Source organism: Canis aureus, chromosome 11 (assembly GCF_053574225.1).
Source record: "Canis aureus isolate CA01 chromosome 11, VMU_Caureus_v.1.0, whole genome shotgun sequence".
Classification (NCBI taxonomy): Eukaryota; Metazoa; Chordata; class Mammalia; order Carnivora; family Canidae; genus Canis; species Canis aureus.
Window position 1 is genome coordinate 65,417,352 of NC_135621.1, and position 23,443 is coordinate 65,440,794.

At 38.6% G+C, this 23,443-nt stretch overlaps 1 protein-coding gene across 12 annotated transcripts in view; it reads left to right on the top strand.

The window, feature by feature from the left end:
* Window positions 1-23,443, top strand: part of EHBP1 (EH domain binding protein 1) — a 345,845-nt gene that overhangs the window by 19,967 nt on the left and 302,435 nt on the right. For 10 of the 12 annotated variants that reach the window (XM_077915588.1, XM_077915592.1, XM_077915584.1 and 7 more), the window contains exon 2: window positions 12,200-12,622. In XM_077915588.1, coding sequence (XP_077771714.1) covers window positions 12,519-12,622 — 104 coding nt within the window. In that variant the 5' untranslated portion in view covers window positions 12,200-12,518. Of the gene's footprint in view, window positions 1-10,975; window positions 11,068-11,195; window positions 11,388-12,199; window positions 12,623-23,443 lie in introns of those variants that run through there. The other 2 variants (XM_077915582.1, XM_077915581.1) reach the window with 2 other exon arrangements.

A 23,443-nucleotide genomic window follows, 5' to 3' on the forward strand; every position in this document is an offset into this window, starting at 1 on the left:
ACATTTTTATTCCGTGTACATTTTTCCTCTGAAATAAGTTAAAATTTCTTGAGGTCTTCAGCTGTGATTTATCTATTTTTAAAATATCAATTATTTTTTACATTTTTATGCCTTTTTGATGTATTTTTTTAAGTTAACACTTTCTTCCATATAGTAGGCACTTGGCAAATACTTGCATATTTGAGCTATCTGACTTGACACAGAAGCAGAGAACAGAATCCTCCATATAGAATATGAAAATAAGGAGAGAGTCCAACATGAGCCCTCAAGTAGAGGATAATGGGTAAAATACCTAGCAGGACCATGATATTCATGGTTCTAAATCTGAGTAAAGCAATTCAAGCACATAAAAAGTACTGATGAAAACTTACGCTTATTTTAGTGATATACAATACACTCAGAAGACATTCCTAGGAATAGAATATTTTCTGAAAGAAGAGTCTTCATTCACTCCCCAAACTGAAGTGTGTCCATGGGCAAAATGGATCCAGAATCAGAACACATTAGATGTACTAGGGATGGATTTATTCCAGGGACAGTTTTCACTTTTATCCTTTAAATATGATTTGTAAACAGAAATTATAGATGAAAAGCTTTTAGATAGTGAGAGAACATTTTATAGAATAGAACATTTTAAAGAACATATAATATCTTTAATCTAAGACTACAGTTATACCATTTTAGTCATTTTTGTAAAAAAAAACCAATAAAAACATTAAGGGAGAATTTTTTAAAGATTTTATTTATTTATTTAGAGAGAGAGCATGAGAGACTGAGCTAAAAAGGCAGAGAGATAGGGAGAGAGAGAATCTCAAGCTGATTTCTGTGCTGAGTGCAGAGCTGGATGTGGGGCTCGATCTCACAACCCTGAGATCATGACCTGAGCTGAAATCAAGAGTTGGATGCTTAATCAACTGAGCCATCCAGGTGTCCTCATTAAAGGAGAATTTTAAAAAGAAATGATATCACTCATAATCTTTACACCTTAACATAGTTGTGTATTCTCTTTGAGTCTTTATTCTCTTATGTATTTTTACATTTGTTAAAATCATAGAACACATACAAGATAAAAGCTAATTTTTAATTATTTTACCTCTAAGATATCTAGGAAGAGAGGTAAAATATTTCTGAGTACAGGGCAGTGAAAACAAGCTTTTTAAATTTTATTTTCTGAAAATTATTTTACCTAGTCAAAAGGAAAATCAAGTAGGAAAGGTGTGTGTTTCTTAAAATCCTGTCACATTCTTTTTTTTAAAAAAATAAATCCTGTTACATTCTTTTTTTTTTTTTTTTTTTTTTTTAAGATTTACGTATTTGAGAGAGAAGGAGAGAGAGAGATAGAGGAGGAAGAGGCTGAGAGAGTCCCAAGCTGACTCCACACTGAGCGCAGAGCTGGATAAAGGGCTCATCGATGACCATGACCCCAAGATCACGATGCCAGCAGAAACCAAAGAGTCAGACAACCAACAACTGCACTACCCAGGCCCCTAATCCCTAATGGTTATTCTTAATAAACATTCTTAAATTCTGCATGTTGAGCTCCAAGGAATGCATTGATCAGGTTGTTTTGTTCACATTTAATAGAGGACAGGTAATCTCAAATGATATAATTTCGATTTTGGCATATGTTAGTTTTTACATTTTTGTAATTAAAATAGTGTTGCCCTATGTCTATAATTTTTAAAAGTGGACCAATATTCTCAAATGGTTCAATGAAGCATAAAAATAGTGATAAAAAAATAATGTAAATACTATAATTCAAAGAAATAAGTTGTAAATAAGACTCCAGTGAAAATATAAATTATAAATCTGTGTGAGCTGTGACAAATCTATATGTGACTTTGCACAAGGAAATAAAAGTGTAAGTTGGTAGTATAACAGTAAGTATTTGAAAATTGAATTTTAATGAATGGGCAATCTATTAATGTTACTCCCTAGGATTTAGTGACTCCCTAGTCATTGTTAATCAAAACACGGTGGCTTCTCATCAACTGAGATTTTCTAAAGCAAATATTAAAATCATGGTTTCTAATTGGTACAGAATGTGAGCTATGTGAGGGCAGCGATTTTATCCCAATACTTAGCACAATGCTTTGAGTGTGGTAGTTGTTCACAAGATACATGTTAATAAATGTATAAATTTTTTACTACTATCATCAAAGAAAATCAGAATTGTAAAACTATTATTCAAACTTGTATTTCCTGTAGCAAAACTAGGGACAAGTTATACTGTTGCCTTAAAGCTTGCAAAATCAGCTGAAAGTTAATAAGATGTTAATAAGACAAAGTAGAATGAATTATTGGCAAAATTATTTGATTGGATAACATTCCTGGGCATTGCAAGCATCCATAGCACACAGTGTTGAAGAGCACTTACTTCGGCCATCCACTGTTCAGCACGGCATTTATGAAGAAGTACTCAACAAGTTATTTGTTACTGATGACCAACTGCAGGATTTTGGTAATTATTTTGTAAACTGTGGTGTAAAGCTGGAGAAGAGGCATGTATAAGGTCACTTCGAGTAGCTAGTAAGTATGTCATTACAAGAATGAAAGAAGTTCAGCAGTCACCCATAGGCTTCCTGTTTCTGCTTTGATTGTTTGAGGACAGAGTGAATATTCTAAAGATGATCAAGTTGTGACCTTTAAATATACTTTTTTTTTAAGCTTATGTGAAGAAAAATGTGTAACATTCTCATTTCCTCCACTAAAGTATAAAATACTTGTTATCAGAGGAAAACTGATCACATAGAAGTTTTAGAAATGAGAAATGGGACACTGATAATGCCAGATAATTATTTCTCACCAAGTATACCTTAGCACTATGTTCAATATCTAAAACAGGCTACTTCAGGGATAAAATTTCATGGTTTTTTAATGTTTAAGATGTCAGGATTTCTAGAGAAGACTCAACTATGGCACAAAAATTTAACTCTTGCACGACAGTTGATTTTCTTTGGAGGAAAATATAAGTGATTCATTATTGGAAATACTTAAAAATAGCATCCAAAAGTTGCTACAAAATATGAAGAAATATCCAACAGATCTCACAAAATCCGCTTTGCTAGCAGGCTATGTTCTACTCTCTATAAAGCCCAGTCACTAATTTGGTGATTTGCTGTAAAAAGAGGGATCTGGAATGATATTGCAGCTCTCTCTGGCTCCCATGTTTTCGCCCTTGCCCTGGGATTCTTCTTCATCTTGGCTTGTTTAACAGATTTCCAAAACTGTGCATGAGTTCTACCCTCTGAAAACCACATTCATTTTCCATCTCACCTCACCTGGGACAAGCTTCTGCAAGAAGGCTGCTTTCCTTTGGTCCATTCTTAGTGCCCTGGTAAGTAGGGTTCTGCTTGATTTCAGCTGGCTGCTGTTTTTTTTTTTTTTTTTTCTCCCACTGTTTGAGATGGAAATGCTCTGATTTAATACTACATGGCGGGTACTCAGTGCCCTCCCAGATTGTGAATTCCTACTGCTTTTCTTTGCCTCTCCTGTCTAACCTTATTATTTCAGAAGATGTTAATTTTATTATCTTGTTCACACTAAATATAGTCATCCAGGAATTATTCAGAGGAAAACACTGGTTGGATGCTTTATCTGGTTACCTGGCATTTATTCCAGTTTTTGAAAACATAGAAGCAGCAGAGGTCAGTTTACTTTTTATGATTCATCAAAGACTCAACATTTTATGGGAAATGACCACTAGACCTTGGTCAAGAATACGTACTGACTTTATAGGAGATAAATTAATTGAATTTAGCAAAAACTTTCTCAGAAAGAGTTCTTAATTCCAACTCAAACCTTTGCTGCAATACTTCTGGTAATGGTCCATTTATTTGTGATGTGTAAAGATCTCATAATTACACTTACCTTGATATACACAGTCTTTGTGCACTGGCACATCACCATCCCTCAAGTAATTTGAAAGGTCAGAAGAGAGGATGGTGCAGACCAGCAAGTGTACTCTAGGGTCAGGACTTGTATTTAGCTGATCCACAATAGGATAGTGGGGCCAATGGTTTATGGCTATCATCCATTCAAATGGTTAATGTCTCTGTGGTGTTATTGCTACATTTTGAATATCTTCAATGCCTGTAATAATTCTTGAGGATTTCTTGCTCCAGATTAACAATAGGAGACTGGCCTACTGAATCACCAGAGGATGCTTTCTATAGACTTGTTTCTGTCTCTATCTGAATTTCATGGCAGTTAAGGATGCTCCTCTGTCTCTACCAACTAGGCCCAGGTTAGCCTTTCCTAACTGGATTATGCTAAGGAACTGGACAAAATTGTTTTTTTAGCATATAAATTAGATCCTGGAATTAGTGTCATCTCAGATTCAATGTGCAAAGGTTCATTATGGCTAACTGCAAAGATTTATTCATGGGAAGCTAGCATAGAAACAATTTCTTGAAAGGACACTCTCTTATAGCTGAAAAATAGTTTTCTTTTCTTTTTTATTATTTGAGAGAAAGCAAGCACCAGAGAGAGAAGAAGAGAGGGATCTTGGGGAGAGAGACAGAGGAAGAGGGAGAGAGAGTCAAGCAGGCTCCACACTGAGTGTGGAGCCCACAATGGGGCTTGATCTCACTACCCTGAGATCACAACCTGAGCCGAAACCAAGAGTCTGGCACTTAACCAACTGCACCCCACCCCCAACGTAACCTAAAAGATAGTTTTCTGATGCAGCTTTTCTATGCTTTCATGTCAACAAAAGATCTTGGGTCCTGAGATAGAAAAAAAAAGTCTATTTTTTAAAAGAATAAATATTAAGTTCTAAGTACTTTGTTAGAATTATTACTTGAGGTTTTAGCAGTTACAAATCCCAATAAAAAAAATTCAGGTTTGCAAGAAGCATGATTTCATTTTTCTGTAACTCAACTCAATTTCTATTCCAAGCTCTGACATCACAAGGGGTGGCAGACACTTAATTGTAGTCAATTTGGCAGGAACTGCATCTAAACTGTGGGGGTTTACACAGTATCGGAGTGTCAGAGGAAGAGGATGGAGCACTTGATCCTTGCTCCTCCTCTACCATGGTGGCTCCCCCGAGGTTTCTGTCTGCATCCTTTCTCAATTGCAGGAGTCCCCATAGATTGCTGCTTGGTCAATCTGGGTCTATCAGCAAGGCCTCTTTAGGCCTGGTGGTTTCCATTTCCTCTGTACCCTTCTTGGGGTCTGGAAATCATCATATTAGGTTTCCAGAACCTTCATGGTACTATGTAAGGCTTCATTGGCAGTTATGGTAGCTATTAGCCACATGTAGCTATTTAAATTTAAATTAATGAAGATTAAATATTCACACTCCAGTTTCTCAGTTACACTAGCCACATGTCAAGGGCTCAATAGCCCCAAGTGGCTAGAGGCTACTATATTGGACAGTCAGGTATAGAACATTTTGTTCATCACAGAAAGTTCTACTGAACTGTACTTTAAAGTCTTGGCTGAATTATACATACAGTTCAGCTTTTCTTTTCTTTAGGGTCTTGCCTTCTCCCTCTAGCCCTATCAAGCAAAACAAAAACAAAAACAAAACAAAACAAAAAAGTTAAGTTATCTCTCCCTGCTCTCAGATCCCATAGATAGATCCTGCTATTTCAGTTGCCCCTCTCCATGGCTTATGCCAGAATAGAGAATAGTGCAGTAAGTCTTATTCCCAGGGACCCACCAACATCTAGTTTCTCAATACTTTCCTCCCAACTCTTCTTCCACTTCCAGCTGAGGAAATCCATTTCTCATCTTTATAAGAGGAAGTTCTACTATTGTCTATAGCAGCACTGTCCAATAGGGATATAATGTGAGCCACATGTATAATTTAAATTTTTCCTGCAGTCACATTAAAAAAGCAAAGTAACAGGTGGAATTCATTTGCTGTGTCTTATATTTAACTCAATATATAAAAAAATATTATAAGTTCAACACATAATCAATATAAAAATTATTAATAATATATATTCCATTCTGATTTTATATGCTAAGTCTTTGAAATTGGTGTGTATTTTATTTTATTTATTTACTTATTTTGGTGTGTATTTTATACTTACAGCACATCTCAATTTGAACTAGCCATATTTTAAGTGTTCAATAGTCACCTGCGGCTAGAGGTTATCATACTGAACAGTGTGGGTCTCTTAAAGGATCCATTTCATTACTCCCTAAAGGGCTGGGATTTTGAAACTCAAAAATGAGGGGGAAATTGCCCATTTCTCTGCATTTTGTTATATTCCTTTGCTGAAACAATGAGCAAAGACCAGCCTACATGAGGATAGGTTTGACACTGAGAGTGTATTAGGTGTATTAGGGTGGAGTCTAGGAAGAGAAAGGCCATAGGATAAAAAGAGGTACCTGAACAAATAAATACTACGGAAAGCATCAGTTAGTATTTTTAAAGTATTAACCTCCCTTAGTGAGGTTTTTTTTTTTTTTTTTTTTTTTTTTTTGGACATATGAATTGCTGTAGGATTGCTAGGAGTAAATTTGTTTACTATGGGCTTAAAAGAAATAATTTTGGGTTGGCCTGGTGGCTCAGTAGGTTAAGCATCTGACTCTTGATTTTGGCTCAGGTCATGATCTCAGGGTCATGATATCAAGCCCCTTATTGGTCTCCATGCTTGGCGTAGGGCCTGCTTGAGATTTTCCCGTTCCCTCTGCCCCTCCCCTCATGCTGTTTCTCTCTCTCAAATAAATAAATAAATCTTTTTTAAAAAGAAATAATTTCATTAGCAGTTAAAAATTGCAGTAATGTTGTATATAGTCTAACTGCTATGGTAACTGGAAAACAATGCAAAAGCCTGCAGTGCTATTATTGGGAGTAAATCTCATTACTATGACTAAGGCACAGATAAGTTCTATTAGTAGTTAAATCCTGCAATAATACCCTGACAATTTTTACTGCAAAAACTGTAAAACCTAAATATAAAAATTTTTATCACCAGGAATGATAATAATTCAAGCCTTTGGTTGCATTTCATAGACTAGAATCTCCATTTTGAAGGTTTCTGAAACAATGACTAGCAAAGCTGCTGTGTGGAGAATAATTTCTATAATTTCAAAATTGTCATGGCAAAGAAGATTGAAAGTTTTGGGAAGGCATTTTCCACTTCTTCATAGTCTATCTTCACTGTGAGCTTGATGATATTTAAAAGCAAAACTTTATTTTTTTTGAAATTATTTTAAATGTTGAATCTTCTCTTAAGTAAGACACCTATACAATTTTGTACTCAACAACTGGGTCAAATGAACAGCACCATCAAAGTAACATACATCCACAGGTCTATTACATGCAGAGTAAGCCTGAGATGGAAGGAAATGATAAATCAAGACCTGAATAAACAGGGGATAGAAAGAGTTTGAAGTGCAGTTCCCCTGTGGAAGGGGAGAGAGTCAGAAGGATGTATACACTGGTAGGTAGAAAGAAGGGGGCCTAAAGATCTCAGCTAATATATAGTGTGAAAAGTGGTCATGAGGATTGAAGGTAAATGAATACTAGTAATTATTATAAAATTTTGAGTCCACATAACCATATTGGTTTTCCATTCTTGGTAATCACTGAGTCAGGGGAAGAGGAATAATGTTCAATGCACTTTTTCTTTAGTCCTGAGGTAGCTATTTTTAGTAGCAACTAAGTATTGCCCAAGTATTCTTGCAGGTCTGGCTGTTTTCCTCTTGACTGTTTATGAAACAAACACAATGGTGTGTATTATTAATAAACATTTATTAACTTTACTATGTATCAAGTACTTTACCTACATATCTTTCATCTTCTCAACATCCCAGAAAGGCAGGCATGGATATTTGTTTGACAGAATAAGAAGCTGAGACTCAGAGAGGTTATGTAATTTGTGTTCTTTTCTTGCACGCATGTTGAGTAGCTGTTTCTGAAAACTCTTTTCAGAATAGAGATCGTATCTTTTATGTACTATTCATAGCATTAATATGATCAATACTCAGTTGTTTTCAACAATTTTCAGCTAAGCAGATGAAAAAATCATAAGATAGTGGATATGGAAGATTCTTCAATAAATTTAGTTAGCAGACAAGTTATTAAAAAAAAAGTTATGAGAGAAAAAGTAACTGGTGGAGACTCAAGGAGCCAGCCTATGAACTTGAGCTTAGCGGCAGAATAATGTCAAGGTCTAGTCTTAATTATTTCTTTTATTTTTTTTTAAGATTTATTTATTTATTTGAAAGAGGGAGAGAGAGACAGAGTGAGGAGAGGGAGACAAGCAGACTCCCCACTGGGTGGAGAGCCTGACATGCAGCTTGATCCAAGGTTCTTGAAATCATGACCTGAACCAAAATCAAGAGTCAGACATTTAACCGACTGAGCCACCCAGGTGCCCCATTAATTACTTCATTTTGAACCTTGGTCTCTTCTTATCTACCTGGCTAGAATTAAAAAAGAAGAGTTTACATCCAGGAAAAGCTGTCTTATAAGAAACTTTTTGCCTGAGCACCTGGGTGGCCTTTGGTTCAGGTTGTGATTCCAACGTCCTGGGATGGAGTCCCACATCAGGCTCCCTGCCTGCTTCTCCCTATCCCTCTGCTTCTCTCTCATGAGTAAATAAATAAAATCTTAAAAAAAAAAAAAACAACCCAACCCTTTGTCAGTCTCTTGAGAAAGATTTTCCAGGGCTCCTATATACTCTGTCTTCTCCTTGTTCTTTTTCTTCTTCTTTCCCAAAAGAAAGACATATATTTAAAACTGTTGGTTTGTTTTTTTTTAACATTTATTTAGAGAGAGTGCATTCAGGGGGTTGGTGTTGGGGGAGGACTAGAGGCAGAGGGACAGAGAGAGAAAATCTCAAGCAGACTTCCCACTGAGCGCAGAGCCAGATGTAGGGCTGGATTTCAAAACCCTGAGATTATAAACTGAGCCAAAACCAAGAGTTGGATGTAACTGACTGAGGTATGCAGGCACCCCAAAACTGATTGCTTTTAAGATAATTTCTTTACAATAAAGCCCCTCTCTCTTTTCCTTTCTTTCTTTTTTTTTGAGGATGAGAAAGAGTATTAAATGAAACCAGGTTGATCACATAAGAAAGTTTGAAAAGTTCTGAAGAACAGTAATAATTAGGATGCAAAACTCTCCTGATTATCACGTGGGTTGTTCCTGAAGGGCAACTTAGATTAAAATAGTATATGACCATTTCTATAAATTAATCATTAAAAAAAACCATATGCTTAAAGTCTGTTAATGATGCAGAATATATCACTATATGAGATCATAATGGCTGTAGGTTGTAGTGACTTAGTAAACCACTCAGGAAGGACACTTGAGAACTCTAAGATGCATGGAGAATAAGAATCAATATAAATATTATGGTTATCTTAATATTTTAAAATTAAGACTGTAGCAAAATAAACAATATCTATGTCCTTTCCTGTTAAATGCACATTGTGTTCTTGTGGTATTATTAGAATCTCTTCCTTTATTGGAAGTGGAAATAGAATTAGATACTGGATTCCAGCCTTCAGTCTGTCTCCCCATCTCTCCTGATTCTTCAATCTGTCTCTCCTTTCTCTCTCGCTCTCCTTGTGTCTATAGATGGGATCAATTCTCACCATTGCCCTCCTGCCCTGTCCTTCAAAGAATCCTTCCCTAGACCCTGATATCTTTCAAGCTTTGTCCATGCTCTCTGCTCTCCATCCTTCCTAAGATTAACAATGGCCCTTAATTGTTTCCAGGAACTCACTTGCTTGTTTTCTTTTCACATTAGCTACCCTCTCTTTTTTCAAACTCTATGCTGATTGCTTATAAGGTGCTCCTACTTCTCTGACCATTCCTCCTCAGTCTCTTTTCCACTTTACTCTGCTTATTCCCCTAAATCATTTTCTGCCTTCCTTACACCAATAGGTCTGCGAACTACCTAAAATTATTTCCTTCCTTCCTTCCTTCCTTCCTTCCTTCCTTCCTTCCTTCCTTCCTTCCTTCCTCTCTCTTTCTCTTTTCTTTCTTTCTCTTTTCTTTTGTTTTCTTTTTTTTGTTTTTGTTTTTGTTTTGTTTTCTTTCTTTTCTTCTTTTCTTTCTTTCTCTTTTTCGATCTACCTAAAATTAAAAGCAAATTTCTGTGTTTCATGATAGGATGTATTACCCTCCTTGGGTTAGTGTTTATAGCTTTCCTCCTATTCTCAAAAGGCTCCTTGGCTCTTTTGAAAAGGTTAAGAGCCCCTGCCCTCACACTCTCCTTAGGTCATTTCATCCCCTGCTTTGCCTATAACCACCCTTTTGCTATGCCGGCCACTCTGGAATCATTTACAAGGAGAAGAAGACCAGAGCGAGGAAAAGAAACCAAGATTCAAAGAAATGTTGAAGAATCAGAGCAAGAAGAAATTGCACCGTCAACATTTAGTTTTCCAGCTCAGCTTATCGTACCCCGTTGAGGACCAGCAGACTGAATGTCAGTGGGTTGGCAGGGTCCTGACTTCAGCGTGTCAGGGGAAGGAGCTGGTGGCACAGGAGGAATCGGGTGGCACCAGGGCTGTGTGCGCAAACACACTGGTTGCTAGTGGCGGAGGGGAAGGCGCACCCAGCTCCTAGGGTGGGGAGAGCAGAGGCCAGGAGAGAAAACCCCAGCAGCCACCCCGGCCGCAGCGGCAGCGCAGCCGGCCCGGCTCTGCTTGCCCGGACCCCAGCCAGAAACCCCGCCCGGCACCAGCGCGCCTTGACGGACAGGCGCCGTGAGCAACCGTCTTCCAGTTCACCATAAACACTCCCTACTGCTCCCGCCTACCGTGTCCCTCTGCCAGCCAATCAGAGGGGTGGGCGGGATCGTCCCTGGGGGCCGGCTCCAATTTTTTTTTTTTTTTTTTTTTTTTAAAAGAAGGGTAGACAGTGCGCCGCGTTCCTGCTGGGGGGGGGGGGGTTAAAAAAAAAAAAAAGCTCCAGAGCTAGGGGGTGGAGCCTCCGTTGACGGGCATCCGGCTCGGCCAATGAGGTGCCCCCAGCCCTGAAAGGCCCGGCCCCCGAGGTGGGCGGGGCGCGCGCGGGGCCCGGCCAATGGCGGCGGGGCGGACTGAGGTTGAGCCGCCGTGGGTAGGGTTAGTGTGAGAGGCGCGGCGGGGGAGGTAATGATGATGGTGGCGGAGGAGGAAGGCGGGGGAGGGGGTGCTGGGCTGTGAGCGGCGGCTCCGGCAGGGTTTTGTAGGGTGGGGGCCGGTCGCGGGGCGACTCCGTCCGGGAGGGGGCGGGCGTGAGGCGCGCCGTCCGCCTGAGGGGCCGCGGACCCCGGCTCCCGCGAGCGCCGCGGCTGGCTCGGCTGTTCCATGTGGCTCCGGCGGGGATGGAGGACTCGGTGGCGGCGGCGGCGGCTGCTGCTGCGGCGGCGACGGAGGAGCGGCGCTGAGGAGGGAAGCGGGCCAGACCCAGCCCGACAGCGGGATTAGAGGTGTGAGGAGGGGGGCGGGAGCGGGCGTGCGGCGCGGCCGGGGCTCGGGAGCGGGCTGGGGTCTGTGGCACCGGCCGGGTGACAGGGACGGCGGCGGCCCGGGGGTCCGGGCTCGGGCGGGCCGTGCCCCTGGGAGGCGGAGGGAGGCAGCGCCCCCCGCAGCGTGCCCTCGCCCCGCCGGCCCGTGCTGCGCGCCCAGGCAGGAGTTTCCACTTCCCTCGGGTCGGCAGCGAAGGTGGCGAGCCCGAGTGGCCTGGGGCCGGGAGATTTCCCTCCACTCCCCCGTCCCCATCCGTTCCCCCCTCCGGCCGAACAACGGCGTTCCTCCTCGCTGCTTGCTGCGTTCCAAGCGCATATCCCAGCGACTGGAGGCTATTCATTATCGGCTGAAAAACAAAGTTTATTTTAAAATGTTACCACTCCTCCCTCTGACTGGCGGTGGACGTGAAACAGCATCCCCCAGACTTTCCCGCTCTACTCGCCCTTCCGCGATGCTCGGAGGAGGGGTGGGGGTGGGGGGGGAGGTGGTAGGGCCCCGGACTTGGCGTTTCTCGGTGGTCGGTCGATGCTGATCACCTGATGTGTTGTTGCTCCACGGTCCTCGGCGTGGACCGTAATTTCTCCCCTGATGGCTCGCATCCTTGATGTTACTGGCATTTGAGGTTGGTGTTCTGTTTCATTGTTTGAAGAAAAAAAAAAAAAGAACCTGCGGGGAGAGCTGAGGTTGTCTGTTGCAGTGTTATCTAACACGGGTGGTTAGTCACTCCCCATGCCTCTCTCTCATATTTTTCTCTCTTTGTTTTGCTTTTCAGCCCTCCGGAATACACAGCATATAGCCCCCCCTGAGGTGGAATGGTGATGTCTCCATGAGGGAACCTCCTCTCATTCATCCTGTCATGTGTATCATACTGTTCTCGCCTGGGCCATTCATCTGAGATGGGATTTACCCCGTGAAACAGGGAGAAGACTTATGGACCCCCAACATCATTTCAAGTTGTAGTTGAGTTTTTTTTTTTTTTTTTCTTCTTCTAAAGTACAGGACATACATGCAAAGCTCCTCTGCTTTGGGCCCTCTGCTTTGTTAAAGCCACTGTCTGGCTGACCTAGAACTGCTCCAGTTGACGGATCATCATGGCTTCAGTTTGGAAGAGACTGCAGCGTGTGGGAAAACATGCATCCAAGTTCCAGTTTGTGGCCTCCTACCAGGAGTTGATGGTTGAGTGTACCAAGAAATGGTAAGCTATACCTGGGGTCAAGCGTTTGCTGTGGCCTGAACTCGCTGTGGCCTAAAGTCTGCCGCTTCTGACAGCAGGTTCACCTTTCTGTAGTGCAGAGAGTGTGTACAAGCTGGGCAGGGAACCAAGGACTCTTAACAAGTATTGTGGTGTGCACTGTTGCTGCTGGTACCATCCCTGTGGGTTTTAATTATTGCACTTCACTATGGCTCGGAGGACTGTCACTGTGAGAGCTTACTAAGTATAATAGATTTAGTCTCGAGGTCTTTCATCATTAGTGTTAGGCATAACTTTTATTTTTTATTTTATTTTTTTTACAATTTGAAGGAGATACAGGGAGTGCTATTGAAAATTGCAAACATGTGCATAAGTATGATTGTAACGTGTTTTGATAGAGTTAGAGAAAATCTGTATTCTTGCGGGGTGGTGGTGATCTATTTTATTTTGTTCTTGACTTTTCATTTTTCTTGGCTTAAAACAAATAATTTTTCATTATTTGAATAATGGAATGCCAGTCCATACAGCCTTAGAAATTCTTTTGTTATATGCTTAGTCAGGCAACTGTATTTTATTTTAATTACCTAATGGGATACATTTCTTGGCCAGACTTAAGGAAGCAATTAGTAGTTCTGGCCTATGATTTGCTTCTTTCTACTTGAGCAAAGTAAATTTAGGGCTTTCTTTTCACTGTCTTGAATGGGAAGCAACAATTCTTATTTAGTAAGAGAAAAAAGAGTTAATGTTAAGCAAGTAGTCCTTTGGGTTTTGATTTATCACAGTGTTTAAGTAGTATTACTGCAAAAATAAGTCCATTTCGTTGTCCATAAGGACTGTTGTCTCTTGTCTACATTGCCTCTCTTTTTAACATCCTTTTTTATTAGATGAAAAAAATAACCTACTCTATTTTAGAACTCTTAAAGCATATTTGAATGGTGGGAAACTAGTTTCTGAATACTTTGCTCCTGGACTTAATTGTTAGGAGTGTTATTTTACATGCAATTCAAGAGATGCATGCACTGATTACCTACTTTACACTAGGCATTGTGGCTTTAGAATTGAATGTGACATAATCCCCACCTTCAAGGAGCTCCCAGTCCAGGTTAATGACAGTCATGAAAATAAATTCACTATGATAGGTACAATAGTACAAATATGTGTGATTTTAATATGTCTCCATCATTTAACAGTTGGTTATCCTTGCAGACAGGTTTTTTACTTCTCTGGGATTTAGTTTTCTTATCTGCCAAAGAAAAAATGGTACCATTTCATAGGAAAAGTTATTGTGAAGATCAAATGAGTTAATGCATATAAAATGCTTGGAACAGTGTGAGGCACAGTAAATGCCCAAGAAATGCCATTACCACTTACAGAGTTGATAGTGGAGGAAACAATTCTTTAAGGGTAGAGGGTAAGGTCTTGGGATGGCTTCCTGGGATCTGAGTTGGGTTTTGAAAGATTCATAGTAGTTGGCCGGGAGGTTAAGGGGAAAGAAATGAAGGATATTCTAGACAGCCTATGCAAAAAGTATGGGGGAGTTAAATAACATGGGATGTGCAGGAAATTCAAGCAGTGTCATTTGTTAATAATGAGGCTTAAGGTGCAGTATGGGGGTAGTGCAGTGGGATATGATGTTAGAGAGGCAGGCAGGATTCCAATCATGGAAAGTTATGTGCTTGGACTACTGTATGTGGATTTTATCCTGTGGGTGATGGGGAGAGGAACACAGTGAAAGGTTTTGAGCAGAAGATACATTAGGTTTGCATTTTGGAAAAATCACTTGGATGATAGTGTGGAGTAAGGATCATAGTGAAAAGGGTGACTGGAGGCAGTGATGGCTGCCTACTGTTGCAGTAGGTAAGGTGAGAGAAAAGGCTTAGACTAAGGTAGAACACAGGTAATGGAGAGAATAGACTGAAGGAACACTTAGGACACAAGATAGATAGGACCTGGTGAACATTTTCGTCAGGGGTCTGGAAAGATGGGGGTGAGAGAGAGGGAAAGGTCTAGATGACCCCCAGGTTTCTGGTTTGGAAGAATGGGTACACTAACCAAACGAGGAAATGAGGAAGATCCTCATTACAAGTTTTTTTTAACTGAGAGTATACTGAAGTATCAACTTTAAGATGGTTAAACTTGAGTCTCTTTTTAAAAGGGATATAGAACATATCAGAGGATTCTTTGGTTACAAAATCAGTTTCTTCCCCATAGTTTGCAGTATTGCTGAATTTTTTTTTCCTTGAGAAGTGTATAAGTTATTGTTAATATATTTCAATATGAAAGCAAGAAAAAGTTTAACTCAATTATATATAAATTATATATTATATATGTATATATATATAACTCAGTTATAGTTGAATTGATCATTTTTTGGGATGGCCATTATGGTACAGCTATTAAATTAAATCTTTATGATAGGATATGGCTTTAACACTAGAAGCATTTAGATGTTCTAGAATTTCCAATTTTATAGTAATAACGTGGAAGATAAATTCCAAGTATCAAAAGGATAAGAAAATAGATCTGATATAGAGATGAAGGAATAAACTATAAAAAGAGAGAACAGATAGCATTCCATTGGGATTGTGTCTTTGAAGGTAACCTGTGTATGTAGGTTCTTTTTTTTTTTTTTTTTTTTTTTTTTAGGTTCCATTACCTTTTAGAACCCTGCTACTTAAATGTTTTCTGAGAAGCAGGAACATTTGCAACACCTTGGACCTCCTGTTAGAACTGCTGACTCTTAGACCCTGCCCTAGACCTACTGAGTCAGAATCTGCATTTTAGTATGCATATTGGAGCAGTGTTTTAAAATAATGCTTTCAACTTCCCTAAGTGTCCATTCATGACTCCAGGATAAAGTATATTCAGAATACACTGACTTCTGCATGAATTTAAAACTCAAGGAACGAAGATGAAACTCTTGTCAAGAGGTTCAGGACAGGCATAATGTGTCGATGGAAGAGGGTCATGGGAATCAGGATATGGTTTTCAAGGGAGAATGTGTTCTTTCTGTGATTACGGAGAGGAGAATGTTTCCCATGTTCTGTTGTCATGGCCATGGGGTATGAGCCTGGACATGACAGATAACAGGATGAAGGTAAGGGTTTAAGGATATTTTTTTTAGATCTAGGCCATGAGCAAACTCACAGTACTTTACCTTTGATCAAAGGATGGATTCTATAGATTAGAGGATTTGGGGCTTTTGCTTTCTCAAAGTTCTTTTCTCTGTTGTGTCTTACAGTATTTCACCTTTGCTCTGGCTGACAGGGTGTGAGTTTCTTTAGTTCAATAGAGTCAACTTTCTGATTCTCTCTTGTTGTAGTGGTTCTAGAACTTAGGTCAGGAACAAAAATGACTTTCATTAATCTGAAAGAAGGGCACTATAATGTGAGGTCCTGTTCCTCATCACTCCTTGATTGCCACATTAAGGCTCTAGCAACTTTGGAGATAATAGGGATTTATATCCTACTCTTATTGTTGTCGCAAAGTTATTTAATTATTAATCACGTATTTGATGAAGCTCTTGGCAAGTAATGAGACTGGCCATTGGAGATGAGTTTGAGAGAGACTGTGCATTTTTCTTAGTTTATTTCTTACCTGGTTGGTTCCTTTATCATTTGCAGGCTTTTAGATTCTGAGAAAAGTCTTCCATTTTATGAGCTCTCAGTGGTTATTCAGGTATTTATGGAAACTACTTGAAAGTTGGCAAGTTGTGGTTATAATTTAGGTTGCAGAACTCAGTTCTGGTAGGAGCTACCTAATATATGATGTGAACCATTATGGATGAGTATATATTATACTTTGTATATGAGTCTCTATCATCTACCTATATGAACATTTTTATTTAGGTTTTTATATTTCATCTAATTCTCAGTTATGGCATTAAAAAAGTATTTAAAGTACTATAAACTTCTCCCAGAGAGGCAAACATATCTGTTTCTAATCTTTCCATGTCATGTAACAATTCCTTTTTTTAAACATATATTTAATTTAATTATAATTTATTTTAAAAATAGATAATACAAGATGTGTGTGTGTGTGTGTGTGTATGTATGTGTATCCCTTAAAGTAACTCCTCGTTTTCTCTATTATTCCACACCTCTTTGCAAACCTTGTGATCTCAGGATTTGAAAAGCAAAAACAACAACAACAACAACAACAACAACAACAAAACTCAGCTCTTGCTAGTTCTTAACTTTGTGATGCTGGCCTGTTAGATAAAATATAAACTCTTTAATCTGATATTCCAGGCTCTCTTTAACTGATCCCAATTTAGCTTTCCAGTTGGACATTAGAATGTTGCATGTACTTTAAATATTAACTTGAGTTTATGAAGGCCAAATTACATTCATAAGTACTCAATCAAATCCACTTCTTTGGATGGCTAAAGCAAGCATTTCTCTATTGGCCATTTAATGGAGTGAGATAGAGGTACATCCGCTTTCATGTAAAGAACCTACTTTTAAAGTACATTAAAAAAAACAATTGGACACAAGCTTTTTTTTTTTTTTTAATTAGGAGTGTCTGGAAGGTCATTGTGTCTAGAACAAGGGGTAGGTAGATGATAAAAAGGTGTGGCCTGAGAAGTAGATAGGGGTAAGTTAATGCATGGCCTTGAGGTTGTGCTAAGGGCTTTTGGATTTTAAGTGTATAGAAAGCAACTGGAGAAATTTGAGCAAGGAAATGATGTAATATGATTTACATTTTAAAAAAGATTATTTTGGATGCTGTGTAGAATATGAATTGTCTTGTGTGAAAATGGAAGCAGGAATACTAGTTAGAAGGCTATTGGCAGTAGCCTGAGTAGCAGTAGGGAGGTAGTAGTGGAGGTGGTGAGAAATGATCAGATATATTCAGGTAACACATATACTACCACCACACTTTACTGAGGTGCAACATAAACTTTTGCATGCAATAAAATGCATCAATTTTAAGTGTATATAATTCAGTAGGTTTTGACAAATGTAAATACCTGTGTCACTGGAAATAAATTTTTTGACATTATAGTTGACATGACTTAATAATGGATTAGATGTGATATAAAGTGAGAGATTGCCAAACAAGCTGGTGAATGTAATGTTAATTCTATGGATGGGGAACACCTGGAGGAGAAAAGGTTTGGCATAAAGGGGAAATAAAAAATTGGCTTTGCTTTTCTTAAAGTTTGGGACATTCAGCTGGAGATCTTAATTAAGCAGTTAATTTTAAGAGTCTCAAGGTCAGGGGAGAGAAGAGTTTGGAGTCTCTTAGTATATAGATAGAATATATAATCATGGGACTATAGGAAATCTTTTGTGGTGTTAATATAGATTATGAAGACTGAGGACTAAGCCTTGGTTCACTTCAACATATAGAGAGGTAGGGAAGAAGAGGAAGAGCCAGCAAAGAAGACTGAAAAACAAGCTGTAGTAAAGTAGGAGGAAGATTAGAAGAGTGTGCTCTCCAAGCAACTGAGTGCAGAATGTATCAAGAAGGAGGTATTTAACTGTGTCAGATACTGTTGAGAGCTTGTTGATTTGGCAGGGTGAAAAGAAAACTGGTGACTTTGAGAAATGGTTTCAGTAAAGAGGTGGGGATAAAAACATGATTAGACTGGGTTTGAGGAAAGGAGATGAATATGATCAGTGCAGACACTTTCATGAAAATTTTGCTACAAACATGGGAACTAGGTAGTAGCTGGAGAGGGACAATGGGTCAAGATATATCTTTCACATGGAAGATATTACATCATATTGGAATGCTGATGGAAATGGTCAGTAAAGAAGGAAAAGCTGATGATGTGCTGGGAGAGCAGGTAACTTCTCTTATTCAAAGTCCTTGACTGAAAGAACAGGAACTGGATCTGGTATACAAGTGGAAAGGTTGGACTCAAGTAGAGGCAGGGACAATTCATTGTTATAAGGAGGGAGGCAGATGACATGAGTAGAGAAGGAGGTAAATTGGTAGATTTGGTGCAGGAGGGTGTGGACATTCTCTTCTTTTGGCCTCTGTTTTCTCAGGGACATAATATTAGAGGTCATCAGCCAAGAGAGAGGTGACAGAAAGAGGTGTCGAAGGATTGAGAAGAGAGTAGGTATTAAATTATCAGAATGAGAATTGGGGAAATGTAGAAGGATTGATGAGTAGTGCTGAGGACTTTCTTAACTTTGTGGTCCTAAGTTTAAAGTGAATGCAACCAGCAGCTTGCAAATTTTAATTCAGCTATGTTCTTTGTTTGGGTGCAGGCATAGGTTAGGCAGAGTTGGATTTAACCAGGGACGGATTTTGTCAGGAAGATATACCTGAGGGAAAGAAGGGCAAGGAAATGGAATGTGAATGCACCGGAATGATGATAGTGATGAACCATGGAGTATGAAATGGAAAAGGAGGAATATAAGGACATGAAAGATAGGATAGTCAATGAAAAAGTGAAGAGGATAATGATTTTGATATGCTAAAGAGGTTGAATAGTTGGTGGGATTCTGTTAATGAGTAAATGAGCTAGAAAACTGGGAGATGGGAGTCAGATTGATTGTGGAGGATGTGGTTAATGGTAATGACAAGATAAAGGTGGTGGCCTCCTTTGGATCACATTTTCTTAGTTTAAAAAAATAAGCACATGGGGCACCTGGCTGGCTCAGTTGGTAAAGCATGTCTCTTGATTTTAGGATTATAGTTCCAGCTTGATGTTTAAATAGAGATTGCTTAAAAATAAAATCTTGAAAAATTTAAAAAACGCATATCTTCAATATGTTTTTAATTATGCTATATACATTAGATAGGAGTATACCTCAATTTTTTTTGTTAATTAAGTGGAGTTTTCTATTTTGAATGGGCCATCTTTTGTACTCTATGACTATAGCTGTTAGTGTATGACAATGGCAGATGGTGATTGAGATGGAATGGAGGGAAAGATTTTGAGGAGTGAAAAGGTTGATCAAGGAATTTACAGGCTGAAGTGTAGAACAAAATATATCTGGCTCTTGAAGTTGCTAAGAATAATTGGAGGAGAAATGGTTAAGGTAGAGAGTCAGACGCTAAAATCTTAATGAATGAGGGGAGAGATTAGGCAGAAAGTTTTACTTTGTAGAATTTTCTTTTACAAGTTATGTGAATTTGAACACCTTATTCCTTGAAAGGAAATAGTAAAGGCTTCTTTTCTATGTGATTAATTGTCAAAGGTAAATTTAATTTTAGTAGGTCATAAATTGATATGTTACTTTGTTAGTAATTTTATGTTCATGTTTTATGGACTGATTTTTTTTTTTTTTTGAAAACTGGAACTGTTACATTTTATCTGGATTTTAAATATCTATTCTGTCTGAAATTCAATTGTACAAAAGTTGAATTGCAGTAGGTTATTTAAGGAAAACAGTGAAGTCCCTGTGTGCCATAATTTGATATTGTAGTGCCTATATCACGGTTGCCTCCACGCCAGATTCAGTATGCCTTTAGATTGTTGGCAGACTTTGGCCTGGTCCAAGCTGTTGTAAATAAAGTTTTATTAGAATATGGCCATGTCCATTTGTCTATAGCTGCTGTCACACAAAAATGACAGAGTTGAATAGTTGCTACATAGACTGGGTGGCTGCAGAGTTTAAAATATTTACTATCTGGCCTTTTAAAAATTAAGTTTACTGACCTCTGCTCTAATAAGTCATTTGGAGTTACTTGCAGCTAGTGTTTGTGGAATTTAAAGTCTAGTACCTTTCTCTCTTCTCTATGGCCATCCTACAAACTATTAGTTTAATATATTATAGTCTAACTGCATAAGAATAGAGGATAGGTTAGGGGTGCCTGGGTGGCTTAAGCGGGTAATTTTCCAACTCCTGATTTCAGCTCAGGTCTTGATCTCTGGCCCTGAGTTGGGCTCCATGCTGGGTATGGAGCCTACTTAAAACAAAACAAACAACAGAGGAGAGTCTGTTGTGCCTGCCTTCCAGCCCTATAGAAAGAAACTTTATTTATTTTTTAAAAAGATTTTATGTATTTATTTGAGAGAGAGTGAGAGAGCGAGAGAGAGCATGAACAGGAGGGAAGAGCAGAAGGAGAGAGGAGGGAGAAAAGCAGGCTCCCCACAGAGCAGGGAGCTGGATGCGGCTCAATCCCAGGATTGCTGGGATCATGACCTGAGCTGAAGGCAGACACTTAACCAACTGAGCCACCCAGGTGTCCCTAAAGAAACTTTACAAAGCTTTAAGGAACATTTATATCTGTGTATGTACACAAATACATATTTTCTGACTGAGCGACTTTGGACAAATTACCTCCTATTATTTCGTCTGTAAAATGGTGATGATACTAACAGTGCTTGCAGCATGATGGTGTTTTGACAATTAAATAAAATAATCCTGTTAAGTGGTTAGAATAGTGCCTGACATATAGTAAGCAATCAATAAATGTTACCCATTATTATTATTATCTTTATCTGATTATTTAAGCCGTTAGTGATGAAGAGAACTATCTAGACAAAAGGGTAGGGTAAGTAAGAAGACTGAAAAATACAACCTGAACTTTTTTTTTTTTAGGACTTTATTAATTTATTCATGAGACACACACACACACACACACACACACACACACACACACACACAGGTAGAGAGACACAGGCAGGGGGAGAAGCAGGTTCCATGCAGGGAGCTTGATATGAGACTCGATCCCGGGACTCCAGGACCACACTCTGTGTCTAAGGCAGATGCTCAACTGCTGAGCCACCCAGGTGTCCCACAACCTGAACATTTAAGAGTGTTAGAGAAAGACAAACTAGCACAGAAGTTTGGAGTGACTCTAGCGGTGGGAGTAAACGAGGGAGCATGCTATCAAGAAGTACTGTGCTGAAATTAACCAAGTTTTGGTAATAGTTTGTCTTTTGGAAAAAGGAATGACATTGCTTCTGTAGCAAAATCAGTTCATATGGTTTTATAACTTTGTTTACTTTTTATTATTTATTTTTTTGTGTGTTTACTTTTTAATGATCACTTCAAATAAGTAATAATGGCTAAGGAAACTAATTGGATTCTCAAAAGTAGAATTCGTTTGCCAGCATTTGTATGTGTGTATCCTGTGGTGACTATGTATGATATTTATGATGTATTTCTTTATGACAATTTTTCATTAAAAAAATTTTTTTTTAAATTTTTCCTGTCATGAGTTTTCTAATGAACTCATTTTTAGTACATTGTATCTTTCAGTAATGTGAAATTCTCTTAATTTGGTATCAAGTTTTGGTTTATATATTTTAAAGGTTGATTTTTAAAATGAAATTTTAAGGGATTATGTGAAGACATTCTATTATAATTTAGATTAGTTTCACATTAGTTTTGCAATTGGATGCTCAGGGAATTTAAAACTAGGCATTTCTAGAAATGTGCTGTTGATGTATCAAATGTGTTTGTTCTAATTTTGTGGAAAATTTCAACAAAAGAGCCACTGAAGTAGTTCACTGCATGTTATAAAAATAGTCTAGTGTACTGAAGGAAAACTTGCACAAGCTTTTTGAACTGAATGCTCAATAAGGATGTTCATATTCTGCATCAAGACATTTTTGCATATTTTATGATAGGAGTAGAATTGAGTTTATGAAATGGGAGCTATAAAATTACAACAGGATGTTAGTTTATATTTGTCTTATTTATCACTCTTATAGTGATATTTTTAGGCAGCTTTGCTAACTAGTACCTAAAGATTTTCTTTAGTAAATTTGTTCTATTAAAATATTTCTTGTTATTTTTTTTTTTAATTTTTATTTATTTATGATAGGCACACACACAGAGAGAGAGAGGCAGAGACATAGGCAGAGGGAGAAGCAGGCTCCATGCACCGGGAGCCCGACGTGGGACTCGATCCCAGGTCTCCAGGATCGCGCCCTGGGCCAAAGGCAGGCGTCAAACCGCTGCGTCACCCAGGGATCCCAATATTTCTTGTTATTAACCCCAATGTTATTTTAAAAGTACTTTTTAAATGAGAAAACACTTAAAAAGTTGACTTTAAAGCTCAGTTAACAGTCAAAAACATTGACTTTAATCAAAGAAGTTATCACTTGATAAGTTGACACTCTGCCTGTGTCCAAAAGTTTATCCACTTTAGAATTTAAAATAACACTATGTTGACTAATTTAGGGATATAAATAGAACAGAGATAGTCATAGAGAAGTAGAGAGTACATGTTACCAGACACTTAAGAGGAGTTACCATTGGACACTGGACTTGGTTCTGAGTTTATTGGCAGCTGAGGCAAAAAAGGGAAGCACACTGACTCAGATAATATTTCTTCTGGCTAAAGAAAATATCCAAAATCTTTTGCGGAGACTTTTCTTAGAACTTAATTCAAAGAGGACTTTTATTATGAGAAAAAAGTGACATTGGATATTCTCCAACTACAAAAGATTGAGACTGTGAAATTGGATAAAGTTTACCTACTTTTCTGATCATCTAATTTAAATCAGAGGTAAAACTTGGAAAATTTCAAAGAATGGGTACTGTACAGTACAGAAGCAACTAACCACATATGGATATTTACATCTAAACTTAAATTAGATGAAATTAAGAATTTAGTTTTTCAGTCATATTAGCCACATTTGAAGCACTTACTTAGCAACATGTGGGAAGAAGCTTCCATTCTAGATAGTGCAAATATGGAACATTTCCACCATCACAGAAAGTTTTACTGGACGTTGCTGTTGAAGCCATTTCCTCTCAACTAGCTGATTTCAGAATCTTTTGGGGATGCTTTGCAAATGTGGAGATTTCCATGTCCATTAGAAAGCCTGAGTTTGTAGGTATGGAGTGGTGCTGGCAAGTTTGTTGTTTTAAAAGTTTCCTGATTGTTTAAGATCCATCATCAAGC